Source organism: Chiloscyllium punctatum, chromosome 18 (assembly GCF_047496795.1).
Source record: "Chiloscyllium punctatum isolate Juve2018m chromosome 18, sChiPun1.3, whole genome shotgun sequence".
Classification (NCBI taxonomy): Eukaryota; Metazoa; Chordata; class Chondrichthyes; order Orectolobiformes; family Hemiscylliidae; genus Chiloscyllium; species Chiloscyllium punctatum.
In genome coordinates, this window is record NC_092756.1 from 90,692,883 (window position 1) to 90,708,606 (window position 15,724).

Consider the following 15,724-nt stretch of genomic DNA (forward strand, 5'->3'; position numbering starts at 1 on the left):
CTGTGCTGATCCTCTGCTCCTCACAGATGAGTCTGTCAAATTGACCCTGACATAATGGATGCCAGACACCAGGTACTCCCATGCCATCAGGTTGAGAAACTGAATACAGCAGAACACAATGAGCACTTTGTGTATTTTAACATTAGAATCTGTTTCCATTCTATAATGCTTGAAATTTGTAAATGTTTCTGGACGATCAGATAGAATGGTTATTAAAAAGCACAACCTTTGGATTTGGTTTCAAATCCCATTTTTCCCTCTTCTGATTTGAATGACTATTTTTCTTTTGTTTCTTTGTCAACTTTTGACATGAATGCATGCATCTAACAATCTTAGATTTGTGTGCGCATTCTACTCTCAGTGTATTTCCCAGTGAGGTTCTGGTTGAATTTTTTTGTGTCTGTCTGTCTGTCTGTCCCCTTTTACTGGTTTGAGAGCTCTGAGGATTATATGATCCTCCCACCCACCCCCTCTCCTCCCTCTTTCTCTCTGAAATGTATTCTGGGTATTGAGATCAGAGACAGGCAGAGAGAGAGAGAGAGAGCCTGAAAGATGGCCGAACCGTGAGTCCTCTTTTACAAGAAGTCTTTATATATACACATAAAAATATACACACACATTGCATGATTTTTCTCCCCTGTGAACTGAAAGCAGATTAAGAAACCAACTCCACCAAAAATATAACAGCATCAGATCCAATCAGTCAGAAAGTGCAATCCAGGACTGTCTCGAAGGCTTGCAAGAAAAAAACCCGGGTTCCAACAATTTAAAAAGAGCCGAGAAAAACAACAACTTAAACTGAATTTAATGGATAGAAATTATCCCACTTCTGGATTTGGAGATCCCCTAGGTGCTGGGCAAGGATGGAGCTACGACAGATCACCGTCAGGAGTGAAAGCCAGGTAAAAAAAAATAGCCTCCGTTTAATTTCCACCCCCACCTTCTTCTCTCCCACCCCCCTCCCCAATATAAAGCCGGTGTATCTGAGCCTCTATAGGGAGTCGGAGGGAGTTACTCCTCTCTGCTGCACTTCCATTCGCAACTCGTCGGCTGCAAATATCGGCTACAATTTAGCAAAGTTAGCAAGCGATACAAAAGCGTTTCCTGCTTTTAAATGTAAAACGTAGTGTATATACACACACACACACACACACACGCACAAAGAGTCGAATTAAGGGCCTTTTTAAATATGTAACCAGAAAAATCATACATGCTGGAAGAGAGTTAAATAAGGGATGGGGGAGGGGGGGAAAGAAACGAAGGGAATTGCAACAAATGTTCGATACAATGTCGCGCCAGAGAGCGAGTGGAAACTGATCAAAGCCAGCAGAGAAATTGACGCGAAATGCGATCGGGAAAGAATGGGATGTTATTGATAATAGAGCTCGGGGGCCCAGCTTTGCTCTCTCAGCCTTTCCCTCTTCCACATTTCCCCCTCCCGTGAGCGTCCCGTGTTGAAAATGCAACGATTCCAACCCCCCTCCCTCCACACACACACATCCTCTCGTGTGCGTGTTTTGTTGCAAAGAAAAAAAATGAATGTAGACATTTCTTTTGCCCTTCTCCACGACTAGGCCCCGTTGCAATGTCTGTGCTTGCAATGTGAAAGTCCAACCAGCCCACTTTCCCTCCCGCCCGCTTTTCAAAGGCTGCATTTGGAAGTGTACTTTACGCCGTTAGCATTTTAGGGGGGGGGGGGGGGGGGATTGGGGGAAAGAATAAACGAACGCAAGTTGTAAAATTAAACATTTCAACCTTACTGGTGCATTATTTTAAAAAAAAGAACCTGATGGGCGATCCGAAGATAAAAGTGGGGGAGCTGCATTATTTGTAAATCTGAATTGCTGCCTTTGTTGACGTTAACCCCACCCCCTTATGTTTGTGGGGGAGGTGGGATTTGGGCAGAGGAAGATCCCACATTATTCTTGTAAGTTTTTGGGATAGGTGATATATTTCAGAAGGGGGCCTTGTATTTTTTTTCCTCTCTAAGAAAGCCAGGTCAGGTGTGTACAAAGTTCGATCCTGTATCTGAGCTGAGATCGATGAGTTCAACTCGGGTTGTGAATTGACCTGAGGACCATTATGGGAAGGGGTTGGTATGGGTGACAAGGTGGCGAATATCAGATAGGATTAGTGTTCTTACTCACTTGGGAAGTGCCCCCACAGGGCAGTCAGATGAGGGCTGAGAAACACCAACACTGATACTTCCTAAGCCGAAGAGTCTGCCTATATCAGTGACCACCCTCTGGTGTGAACGGGCAAGGATATCATTGTGTTTGAAGCAGTTCAGTGAAGGATCCCTTTTCTGGGTTATCCTCTGAATAAGGTTGGACTGGGCCTGTGTTCATTGAAGGTGAGGAGAATGAGAGGCCATCGTGTTGAAACCAGTTCAATCCTGAGGGAGCTGGACTGGGTGGATGCTGAGAAGATGTTTCCCCTTCTGAAGGAGACGAGAATGAGGTTTTTAAGACACAGTTTGAAAACGAGGTGTCTCACTTTTGGGATGGAGCTGAGGAGAATCTTTTTTCCCCCCTAAGGGGGGGATTGGTCTGTGGAATTTTCATGGGCTTTGGGGGGGGGGGTGAGGTGGGGAGGTGGGTCATGGTACCAGGACATGGACCGCAGTAACAGAAGAAGGCAGCTCACCATCACCACCACAAGGGCAATTAGGGACAGGTAACAAAGGCCAGCAATGCCCAAGTCTGTATTAAAAAAAAAAGGCAGGTTGACACGTGGATCCGCCGTGATCCAGCTGAATTATGGATGTGGCTCAAGGAGCTGATTGGTCTGTAGGTTAACTTGACCGATCCCTGGGATGTGGGGTGAGTGGGTAATGTTATACTCACTGGAGTTTTGGGGAAAGACTGGCAATTCCATTGAAATGTAGAAGATTCTGACAGGATAGGTGTAGAGAATAGAATCGCTGCAGTGTGGGAGCAGTCCATTTGGCCCCAAGATTCCTGATGAAGGAATCCTGCCTGAAACGTCGATTTTCCTAGCTCCTTGGATGCTGCCTGACCTGCTGTGCTTTTCCAGCACCACTCTAATCTTGACATTTGGCCCATCAGGTCCACACTGACCCTCCGAAGATGATCCTACCCAGAACCACTTCCCTACCCTATCCCTGCATTTCCATGGCTAACTCATCTAGCCTGCACATCTCTGGACACTGTGGGCAATTTAGCCTGGCCAATCCACTCACCTGCACATCTTTGGACTGTGGGAGGAAACCGGAGCATCTGGAGAAAGCCCATGCAGACACTGGGAGAATGTGCAAACTCCACACAGATAAACACCCAAGGGTGAAATCTAACCCCAGTATCTGACACTGTGAGCCAGCAGGGCTAACACTGAGACACTGTGCTGCCCAAGGAGAGAATGTTACCCCTTGTGGTGGAGTCTGGAACAGGGATACCAGGGGGAGAATACAGTTTAAAATGAGGGGTCTCCCATCTAAGACAGAGGTATGGTTTTTTTTTCTCTTTCAGTCTGTGGAATTTTCTTCCCAAGATAGCACTGGAGGCTGGGTCATCGAATGTATTCAAGGCTGAATTAGATGGATTGATTGACAAGGGAATTCAAGGTTATGTGGGGTTAGATTTGGAGAGTTGGGAGGGGTGTCAAAGATCAAGTCAGAAAGTGGATTTGAAGCCACACTCAGATCAGTGGAGGATCTGGCTTGGGGCCTTCTCCAGCTCCTAAGCCCTGTGTTCCTATATGTTTCTAACAGAATTCCAATGAAACTCTGTCTTTAGGTGGGATTCTCTTCTCTATGTGCTGTCCCCTCTTTGAATCACTGCCATTTGGTGATAGGGGGGTGGGGAAGGGGAGGTTGAGTAGATTGGAGTTGAAGAATATGAGCCATTGGTACTGAAACTAACCACAACATTTACTATCAGAAACAGACAATGGGGAGTCAAGGTACTGCACTCGATAAGGTTCCTTCAAAGGTTTTGTGAGTAAATTTCTCTTGACAGCCCATATAATGCCGTGAGAGTTCAGTTAAGATTGAGGGTAGAGATGATTTCACCTTGTTTGAGTAGTTTTGATTTGGGAAGAGTATTGGAAGCAGATTCAATGTAAGTTGCAAAAGGGAAGTGGATAAATATTTGAACCAGAAAAACTTGCAGAGCTCTGGGGGAAGTGTAAGGGAATAGGACTGAGAGCCATCACAGGCAGAATGGTCACCTCCTACATTTGAATATCTGATTATTAGGGGTTGGTAAGCTCAATTGGCTGCTTTGTGCAGCAGAGTGACACCCACAGCATGGATTCAATTCCTGCACTGGCTGAGGTTACCATGAAGGTCCATTCTTTTCAATCTGTGGGTTAACCCAGCAGCGGCCATCTTTCTCTAATGAGAGAGAGCAGTCTCTGGACTACGGCGAGATCACTTACATAATTCAACTTTGTCAATGTCTTTTTTTTAATCAACCTGCTTAGACATGTTATTACACACCCCTGGAGCAGATGGGACTTGAACCTGGACATTTTGGCTCAGAACTGGGGACAGTAACACTACCACTGCACCATAGGAGCCTTCAGTCAACTCTCCCTTTTAAAAGTAGACATGGGCTTAATTAGTCATTTTCTGAAATTGCCTGTTTCAGAAATGTCTGTAAACGTTCCATGTTCAGGAAATCATCGACCTTTCAACAAGTTTTAGACTGTTTTGGTGCAGTTAGGTTGCATGCAGCGTAAGGCACTGGGTACCAGCCAACTGCTGTTCAGCGATAGAGGGATTCAGGTCTCAGCTGTGACCCAGGACATCTGGGTTCTACGACCAGCACCTCCTGGGCTGTGACTCTCACTGCTTAGAAGGATAGAGGACAGCTGGGGGACATGGCCATGCCATCATCTGCAAGCTTCCTTCTAATTCTGAGCACATCGTGACCAAGATGACTCTCATTAAAAATGGTGGAGAATGGGCAATGTATAAAATCCCCTCAACTTAAGTTGTTTGCAGTTGAATGTTCTCTATCCAAACAGGATGGTGTGTATAAATGCTACATAATTACCCACATTATCCTCAATAAGTTATAGAATCATGGAGTCATACAGCACAGAAACAGGTCCTTTGGCTTAAACTAAACTTGTCCCATTTGCCTATGTTTGGCCCATATCCTTTCCCATGTACCTGTCCAAATGTCTTTTAAATGCTTTGCCAGTGATTTCTGTTTTGTAGGGGACACTGGGATGAGACATATTTTCTCAGTAGACTTTGTAGCCCCGAACCCCACCCCAGTATTATTGCAGAGGGAGCATTGTCTTGGAGGAAGGCTGTTTTTTTTGGATGAGATGGATAAAAATTGTGAATTGATAATAAGAGTATCACACAATCCAAAGATCTGCAGGTTAAGTGATTTGGCCATGCTAAATTGCCCGTAGCATTCAGGGATGTGTAGGTTAGGTCCATTAGTCAGGGGTAAATGTAGAGTAATAGGGTAGGGAAATAGGTGTGGATGGGTTCCTCTTCGGAGGGTTGGTGTGAACGTGTTGGGCCGGACTGTTGGGATTCTATGGTTCTATGGAAAAGGAAAATCCTAAGACATCAAACTAAACCAGCTCCCCCAATCTGAGCAATTGCAGATTCTAGATGATGAGAGCAGGTCTGGATGCATTAATTATCAACAATAGCTTAAACAAAGTGCTAATTAATTCAAACAGAGGGCTGAAAGTTTTTTAGATTTGCAATGTAGCTGAAACATATCACTTGGAATTCCCATGCCACATGGTGCAAGTTGTGTCTTAGGAGATAGTGTGTGTAGCAGATATCGCTAAATGCTCAGTTCAAGCTCAGGATTTCTGAACCTGAAAGCCAACTACAGTGAAGAATCAGTGAGGATGGGAGTTTCCTCGGTCACACTTTATAATAGAATGGTAATCTCAGAGCTCGTGTATCACAAACCAGCCTATTAGTTAACTGAGCTAGCAGGAGTTGGTGAAGAAATTAAGAAGTGAGATCTTGAGGAATGCAACCTCTGAATTACAGGCTACACGTTAATGTTGTTGGTGATCAATTCGTTCAGAAAGACTCAAATGTTACTTATTTATGGTTAAAGGATCTGAAGGAAGTTAATAATAGTTAATGCAATGAGTTCAGACCGGGAATGATTTTACTGAGCCTTCTTAAAAAAAATTATTTGTGGAATGTGGCTAGGCCAGCATTAATTGCCAATCTCTAGTTGCCCTGGAAGAAGGTGGTGGTGAGTTGCTTTCATAAACCACTGCAGTCCTTAGGATGGAAGGTAAAACTGCCATTGTTTTACCAGACCCACAGGGTTGCTCTTTCGTTAAAAAGAGAAACAACTGGTGGTTTAACCAGCGAGTTAACATTGCCTCAAGCAAGGGAAGAGGTTAAGAAGGTGGGACCTTCATGGTGACCTCAACTGGTGCAGGAATTGAACCCACGCTGTTGGTGTTACTATGAATGACAAACCATCCAGCTAACTGAGCTAACTTAGGGGTGTAGGGAAAGACATGGAAATTTTGGAGAGGAACATGCAATTGGAATTGTTCCTCTACATCTGTCACCCTTGTCCTCCAAAGTTCAGAAGGCTTGGTGAGTTACTGCTGCGCAGCTTGCAGATGGTACACACTGCAAACACTGTGCCTCAATGGTGAAGAGAGTGAATGTTGAAGGTGGTGGATCGGGTGCCAATCAAATGGACTGCTTGTTCTGGATAATGTGTTGTTAGAACTGCACCTATCTATGCAAGTGGGAAATATTTCATCGCATTCCTAACTTAACGTCTTACAGATAGTGGACAGGCAGTGAGCAGTGCTGCAGAATTCCTAGACTCTGACCTGTTATTATAACCACAATATTTATATGGCTTGGTCCAGGTTAGTTTTTGGTCAATGCTAACTCCTAGGTTGTAAATAATGTGTGTTTTCCATGATGCTAATGCCTTTGACTACTAAGGGTAGATGGCTAGAGCTCTCTTGTTTGGTGATGGTCATTATCAAGTGCTGTTGTGGCTCAGATGTTAATTGTCACTTATCATCCCAAGCCTAATGCTGTCCAGGCATTGCTGCACATAGACACAGAGCGCTTCAGTTTCTGAGGAATTTGGAATGGTGCTGAACATTGTGCAATCATCCCCATTTCTGACCTTATGATCGGGGGGAGATCATTGAAGTAGTTGAAGATGATTGGGCCTAGAATGCCCGAAACATCGATTCTCCTGCTGCTCGGATGCTGCCGGACCTGATGTGCTTTCCCAGCAACACACTCATGACTCTAATCTCCAGCGTCTGCAGTCCTCACTTTCTCCTAGGATACTATCCTGAGGAAACTCTGCAGGGACTCTTTGGACCAAAATACTTGACTTCCAATAACCACAGCCACACTGGGTATGATTCCAACTAGTGGAGAGTTGTCTCCCTGATTCCAATTGACTTAATTTTACCAGGGCTGCTTGATACCACAATCTGTAAAATGCAACCTTGATATCCAGGGCAGTCACTCTTCACCTCTGGAATCATCTTTTTTGTCCATAATTAAACCAGTGAGGTCAGGAACTGAGTGGCCCTGACAGAATCATAGTTGGAAGCACTGTTGATGACCCTTCCATCATTTCACTAATGATGGAGTGTTGTGCAATCCTCATTATAGGAGGGATGTGTTAGCACTGGAGAGGGTGCAGAGGAAATTTACCAGGATGTTACCTGGGCTGGAGAGTTTCAGTTATGAGGAGAGATTGGACAGACTGGGTATTGTTTTCGTTGAGTAGAGGAGATTGAGATATATAAAATTATAAGGAGTGCAGATAGGAAGAAACCTTTCTCACTGATGACGGGTTCAATGACCAGGGGCATAGATTTAAGGTAAGAGGTAAAAGGTATAGAGGTCATGTGAGGAAAACATTTTTCACCTAGAAGGTGGTGGGAATTTGGAGCAACCCTCTGACAGGATGATAGAGGCAGAAACCACCATAACTTTGAAGAACTATTCAGATAAGCACTTGAAGTGCTAAGGCATACAAGGTGTGGGCCAAGTGCTGGAAATGAGATTGGGATAGTCAGTTGGTTGATTTTGAATGGCACAGATGTGATGGGCTGAAGGGCCTTTTTCTGTGCTGTAGATCTCTGACTCTGAGGAAACTGATGGGGTTGTCAATGGCCGGGTTGGATTTGTCCTTGCTGTTCATGCACAGGACATACCTGGGAAATCTTCCACATTGCACATGTCAGTGTTGTAGCTGCGTAGGAACAGCTTGGTTAGAGGCACAGCAAGCTGAGGAGCGCAGGTCTTCAGTATTACGGCCTGAGTGATGTCAGGGCCCATAGCCTTCACAGTATCCAACTGTTTCTTGATAATACGTGGAGTATTTTGAATCTCTTGAAAACTGGTATCTGTGATGCTGAGGACCTCAGGAGGAGATCAAGATGGATTATCCATTCAGCACTGTTGCTTGAGGTTTGTTGCAAATGGTTCCAGCCTTGAATTTTGGACTGATGTGCTGCGCTACCTCATCACTGAGGATAGGAATATTCGGGGAACATCCTTCTCCATGTTAGCTGCTTAATTGTTCACCACCAGTGGATGTGGCTGGGCTGCAGAGTCTAGATCTGATCCATTGCTTGTGCATTAACCCTGTCTCTAGCAGATCCTTTCTTGGGGAAAAAAAAGTTGGGATGTGGGCAATGCTGCCATGAGTTTAGTCCCTAGTTCTCTTTGAGAAGATTGTGATGAATTGCTGTAGTCTGTGCCAGCAAAGGTCTTGTTAAAATTGTAACTTCATAATTTTGACATTGAAACAACAGCAAAACACTTCCAAATCAGGATGGTGTTAGATTTGGAATTAGCGTTGTTTCACCAGGAGCCTTTGGTGAGTTACTGCAGTGCATTTGTAGATGGTGCACACTGTAGTGCAGCAAGTGAACTTTGCTGTTGGTGGATGGGGTGCCAGTCACGTGGGGGACTGCAATATCCTGTACGATGTCGAGCATTTTGGAAGTTAGTGGAGATTGTGCCTGAAATAATTCAATGAACAGGGGCATAGTTTTAAGGTTAGGGGTAAAAGGTACAGAGGCCTGTATCCCCATCTCCAAGTTACCTTCGGAGTGAGCAGAACCTTTGACACTCCTGTTGATATCTATCAGCCAGGACTCCCTTATTAGACCAGGTTAACAGCCCCACTCAGGAAACTCATATTCTGAGAGGTTCACCCAGCTGTCCTCATTACAATCACTAAATCCTTCCCCTGGTGGGTCTGTGGACTTAGGCCAGTTCTGTTTTTTTGCAGCTCCTACTGTATCCTAAAGCTATGGGTGGCACTGCCTTGTCCCCTTTCAGTTGACCTAGCAAGGTTTGTGGTTCTTTATTATTACAAATTTACGTCCGTAAAAATATTGGTCGAACTTCCTGATTCCAAATATAACCGTCAAACCTTCCTTCTCTATCTGGGCTTATTTACACTCTCTATTAGCCAAAGTCCTGGGTGCATATGCTATTGGGCATTCCTCTCCGTTGGGCAACCTATGAACTAATACTATTCTGATTCCGTACGGAGAGGCATCGCATGACAGTAACAGGTCTCACTTGGAACCATAGTGTGCCAACACTTTCGAGGATGATAGCTGTTTCTTCACTTCCCTGAAAGCTGTAGTTTGGTTCTGTGGCCATTTCCAAGGCTGTCCCTTCATTAAGAGTTGAAGCAAAGGTGGCAGGATGGAGGCCAGGTTATGTATGAATTTTCCATAGTAATTCACCAGCCCAAGAAAAGAACTAAGCTCCGGTACAGATGTGGAAGCCAGGGGCACCTTTGATCGACTTCACATTATCTTAGAACAGGTGTAACCTGGTTTTGTCAATCCTATAGCCCAGGTATGTCATTTGGAGTGCCTAGAAAACCCCTCCTTCCCTTCTAAGGTGTATGTCCACCTGGGATGTACATCTAAGGACTATGTCCGAGTTCTCTAAGTGCTTGTTATTGGCCCTCCTGATAAATAGCATATCATCCAGATAAAGAGTAACCTGGGATAGACCTTGTAAAATGTTATCCATCGCCCACTGAAAAATTACACCGACTGATGATGTCCTAAATGGCTTGAATATTGGTACAAACTCTTGTGAGTGTTAATTCTGGAATACGTCTGGGAATCCTCATCGAGCTGCAATTGCAGGTACGCTAGCTTTGTGAAGGACAGTCCCCCCCTGCCAGCTTTGCACACAGATCCTCTACGTGAGGGATTGAGGTACATATCCAGCTGCGAAATGCGGTTTACCGTTTGTTTAAAATCCCCGCAAAGGTGAACCGACCTGTCGGGATTCACAATGGGTATGACCAGTGCTGCCCATTCCACAAACTGGACTGGTTTGATGATTTCTTTGCTTTCCAGCATTCCAGTTTCTCCCTCTACTTTTGTTCATGAGGGAAATGGCACTGGGCGGGCCTTGCAGAATTGTGGAATCGCTTCCTGGTCAACACACTCGGTGGCCTTGGCTCCTTTTAATCGTCCGTAGTCTTTCCTGAAAAACCTCCAGATGTTTAATCAGGGCTACACTCAGGCAGCCATTTCTAATTGAAAAATACTGAGTCAATCGAGGTGAACCTTTCGCAACCAATTTCATCCCATTAAGCTTGGGCCTGAACCTTTTACTACAATCAGTGGGAACTGAACCAGCTGCTTCTCATAAGAGACCAGATCTGAAGTTGTCCCCTTAACCTGTAAAGGTTCCTCAGTGTAGCTTATTGGTCTAGCTGAGGTCTTATGCAAACTTAAGGGTTGGAGTTCAGAGTGAATTTTGTTAAAGACTGGTTCTGCAATCACTGAAACAGCTGCGCTGGTATCAACCTCTATTGGAACCGGATGATCATTTAGCCGAATGTTTATTTTGATTGGTTCTGATTTGGATGTTGCTAAGCAATTTAACCAGATGTAGGTGGGGCTTTCCATGGGTGTACACTCTCCTAGATACCAGCCTATGAGTTCTCTTATTCCATTTGGGTCTATTGGGTCTTTTAGGTCTTTTATTGTCTCAAGTCAACTACAATGGCTTGCTGGCCTGAATCCTGCGGAAACTTTTAACCATTTGACCAAGGCTCGGCTTTGTTTTGGGGTTTTGCTGTGGGCTCTCCTAGTGTCCCTTTATTCGTGATATTGCCTGGTTGAGGCTATGCAATTGTCTTCACTCAAGTAGTGTTCCCTGAGCTCAGTCAGACTGGCGAGGGTGTCCACTTCCAATTGAACACCTTGGAACTCATACTCTGCACTTGCTGCATTTTCCAGTGATAATGCCAGTTATAGTGCCTGTGTGAAGTCCAGTTAGACTTCAGCTAGTAGGTGGTTTTGCATGGTTATACCACTAATCCCACATACCAAACACGCTCTCAGCATCTTATTAAGGGTTAAACCAAAGTCATATGCCTCTTCCAGTCATCTTAAACTCGTCAAAAATGGATTCCCCAGTTGTTGAATTGCCGAGTAAAACTGATAGTGTCTCAGAATTAAAGGAAGCTTGGGGTTTTAATATTCCTTACCTAAGTCTGTCAACTCTTCAAAGGTTTTAGTAACTGCTGCCTCAGGGAAAGTTAATCTTCTAGTAACCGAAAAAGCTGCAGGTCCACAAGCTGTCAGGAGAATTACTTGTTGCTTTTCATCTGCTCAGTCTTCGACAGCAAGATCAAACTTCCCAAATAATTGCATAATGCCAAAAGTGCTCATCCCAACTCAAAGATGACAGTTGCGAGCGAATTTCTTCAGGAGTATTCTTTTCTCAATTACCATCTCACTGCATTGCCATCACATTCCTGTCAAGAATGACTTGTTTCACCAGAGGCTGAGTCATGGATCAAAGAATCATAGAATTCCTACAGTGTGGAGGCAGGCCATTCAGCCCATTGAGTACACAATGATCCTCTGAATCCCACCCAGACCCACTTAGCCTGTGCATCCCAGGGCACTGTGGGCAATTTAGCAAGGTCAGTCCATCTCAACAACACATTTTTGGAAAAATTGAGGACTGCAGATGCTGGAGATCAGAGCTGAAAATGTGTTGCTGGAAAAACGCAGCAGGTCAGGCAGCATCCAAGGAGCAGGAGAATCGACGTTTCGGGCATGAGTCCTTCTTCAGGGAGGGCTCATGCCCGAAATGTCGATTCTCCTGCTCCTTGGATGCTGCCTGACCTGCTGCGTTTTTCCAGCAACACATTTTCAACACATGTTTGGAGTCAGTTAATACTAAATGTTGAGATTCTTGACCTCTTCGAGTCATTGTATTCTCATGGCTGCTCCAGTTGCACCAGGGCATCACTATTGTCTGACTGCATCTGGGCATGGAGTGTTTCACTGGGAATGGTGCTGAACACTGCATACTCCCAAGCAAATGTTCCACTTCTGACCTCATGAAAGAGGAGCAGCTAAGATGGGAGGGCCCAGGGGTTAATGTGACTGACAATCCAACAACCAGAGTCCGATTCCTTTTTGGATAGGTAGGATTCCAGCAAGTGGAAATATTTTCTTTTGACTCCCACGCACTTCAGGTTTATTACAGAGGGCTCCTTGATGTCAAACTCGGTTGAATGCTGCTTTGATGTCAAAGGCAGTCACTCTCACTTCACCTTAATCAAGGCTACAATAAATCCCCAGAAGCAAAGTTATTTTGTCACTCATTTGAAGGACATGGGTGTCACTGGCTGGGCCAGCATTTATTGCCCATCCCAAGTTGCCCTTGAACAGGTGGTGGTGAGCTGCCATCTTGAACCACTGCAGTCGGCCTGCTGTGGGCAGACCCACAATTTCATTGGGGGTGAATTCCAGGATTTTGACCCAGAGATAGTGAAGGAATGACGATATATTTCCAACTCAGAATGGTGAGTAGCTTGAAGGGGAATTTACAGGGGTTGGCATTTCCATGTTTCCACTGCCCCTGTCCTTCTAGATGCAAGTGGTCGTGGGTTTGGAAAGTGCAGTCTGAGGATCTTTGGCAAATTTCTGCAGTGCAGTTTGTAAATGGTACACAGTGACTCTAGCAGAACCCAAGCGGAGCAACAGTGTATTGGTTCTTGTTGTGTAGGTGTCGCTTGATGACAGCTTCACTTTGTTAATCAGGTGTAGACCAACAGGGTTCATGGGGTGGCTGTGAGTGGGATAGTGGCCCTTCATCAGCTTGGTTCAGGATGTGGAAAATCTTGGGATGTAGAGCTGGAACTGGGATATTGTTGGCAACTGTAACCTTTGCTGTATCCAAAGTATCAGATTGACTGAAAACTGGCACCTACAGTGGCAGAGACCTCAGGAAGAGGTTGTGAGGAGCACCCACGTAGCATTTAGAGTCATAGAGATTTACAGCATGGAAACAGACCTTTTCCATCCAATTCATCCAGCCAACCTAATATCCTAAACTGATCTAGGCCCATTTGCCAGCATTTGGCCCATTCTCCCTCTTGACCCTTCCTATTCATTTACTCATCCAGACCTCTTTTAAATGTTGTAATTGTACCAGCCTCCATCACTTCCTCTGGCAGTTCATTCCATACATGCACCACCCTTTGCATGAAAAAGTTCCCTCTCAAGTCTCTTTTAAATCTTGCCCCCCTCACCTTAAATCTATGCCCTCTAGTTTTGGATTCCCCTAGCCTAGGAAAAAACCTTGGTTATTCACCCTATCCATGCGTCTCACGATCTTATGAACCTCAGCATTCGATGTTCCAGTGAAAACAGCCCAAGCCTGTTCAGCCTCTCCCCATACTTCAACTGACGAAGGAGCAGTGCTCCGAAAGCTTGTGATTTCAAGCTTGTGGACTATAACTTGGTGTTGTGTGACTTTTGACTTTGTCCACCCCAGTCCAATACCAGCACCTCCACATCATCATTGCTGGAAGTAGATTTACTCTCCAAATCTATGAATTAATCTCCACTAGCTTTGAACTTGTGCCCCTGATTTGCCTGAATCTTTGGATCAAGAGTCCAATGACATTACCATGTCTCCACAACAAGTTAGCGGCTACTTAGGAGGTAGGTTAAAGTTCAACCGCATTGACCTGGAATTGGAGTCGCATCAAGTCCCAGAGTGGGTGAAACTGGCACATTTCCTTCCTTTAAAAGACATTAATTAACCAGATGGCTTTTGATAACAATCCTGGCAGCTTTGTGGTCACTTTAACCTCTGCCAACTGTTTTTAAAAATAAGCTGAATTGAAATTTTCAAATACTGAACTTTGAGCTGGATTATGACTGCAGTAACACAACTGTGACGTGCGTCTGCATACATTATTTCTGTCAGATTGCGGGCTCATGTATGTTTAGAGTGAGTCCCTATTTGGTTTCGGTTGCTTTTATAACTAATATTCCATTAATTTAGCTACTTGTCAACATTTCTTGAACAACCTCCCTGTGATGGAGTTTACCACAGGTTAGGACTTGTGGATGAGAGATGGGAGCAGCAACAAGACAAAAAGCTGCTCTGAAGTTATAGATTTTATAAAAAGTAACATTGATTTCCATCCTCTCCTCTGCTGAGCTGCACATTTTTGCTGAGGGATTGTACAGTGTCTGGTATCTCACAGTCTTCATTCATGCCCCACACCTACAGAGTGAGTTTCGGCAGACTATTCAACCACAGGTGCTTCGCAGTTGTGCCCGATCTCTGGCTGCATTCATTTGTGTTGTTGGGTAGTGAGAAAAAGTGACAGCCCTTGCTAATTTATCCCGATCGTAGCAACTACACTGCTCTTTCCCCAATTTTTCATTCCACAGCCCTCTTCCCCCTTGGCCCTGCACCTCTTCCATCTTCTAGTTCTCTTCCTCCTCTCTCCTTCCCCTTGTCTCTCCTTCCCTCTGGCTCTCACGTCCTCCATTTCCTGCCATTCTGCCTTCACATCACCCTCTTGCACTAGCTTACCCTTGCCCCCTCCCTTATTTCCTTGCCCCCTCTCTTATTTTCTTGCCCCACATCACCCCATCTTTCCTCCCCCTTTTTTCATCTCCTCCAATCACTCCCTCTGTCTCCTTTCTTGCTGTTCCCCTTAGTAGAGTACCCTGTGACTGAGTGAATAGGAATGTGGGAAACAGTGAAACGCTGGTTCAGGAGCTTCCCCAGTTTGTGCTCACTACCTGCTCACTGTCTCTCTGGTGCCTTTGGACGGTTTGCAGCAGTTGGACCTTAGGACTATGGAGGAGGGGAGAACTGACTGAGCCTGCCCCTTCGAATTGTAGGAGTAGCTAGAGGCCAGTCAGCCCATTGAGCCTATCCTGTCTTTCCATGAGATCATGGCTTCTCTGCATTTAAGCTTGCACCAAAATCTCCACCACATCCTGATGTGGTCAGTCCTCTGGCACTGTATTTAAATGTGAACCAAGTTGATGGAACTGATCCTGGCCATTGAACTCCAGTTGTCCAGTGATGAGTGTGGTTGCTGGGTGATGGCTGTCTCAGTTGAGTGACCAGCTGCTGCTCTCAGGAAGGACATGGCACTTACATGTATGAGGTCCTCACTAACTAGTGGAGCTGTTAGCTCCAGCAAGAGTGAGAAATCTGGAGAGGGATGTCAATTCAAGTAACCTTCAGAGATGGAGCAGATTGTCAGGTTGATCCTATCGGGTATGTCCCAATCTCCTATCTCACCAGTTTGGACCCTGACCTGACGATGCTTCTCCAAACATCACTTATCTCTGTGCTCCCGTGCCTGAGAAATCCTATTGGATTCAATAAAAAAAACTCAGCAAAATATCCCATTAAGCTTCACAGGAGACTGGAGCCGACCCCTTCCCTGAG

General features: G+C 45.1%; 1 protein-coding gene across 1 annotated transcript in view; it reads left to right on the forward strand.

Moving 5' to 3' along the window:
• Positions 1 to 515: 515 nt before the first annotated feature.
• Positions 516 to 15,724, forward strand: part of LOC140489317 (proline-rich protein 12-like) — an 82,110-nt gene continuing 66,901 nt past the window's right edge. Inside the window, exon 1 of the mRNA XM_072588733.1 lies at positions 516 to 902. Within this exon, the coding sequence (XP_072444834.1) occupies positions 808 to 902 (95 nt within the window). The 5' untranslated portion in view covers positions 516 to 807. The remainder of the gene's footprint in view (positions 903 to 15,724) is intronic.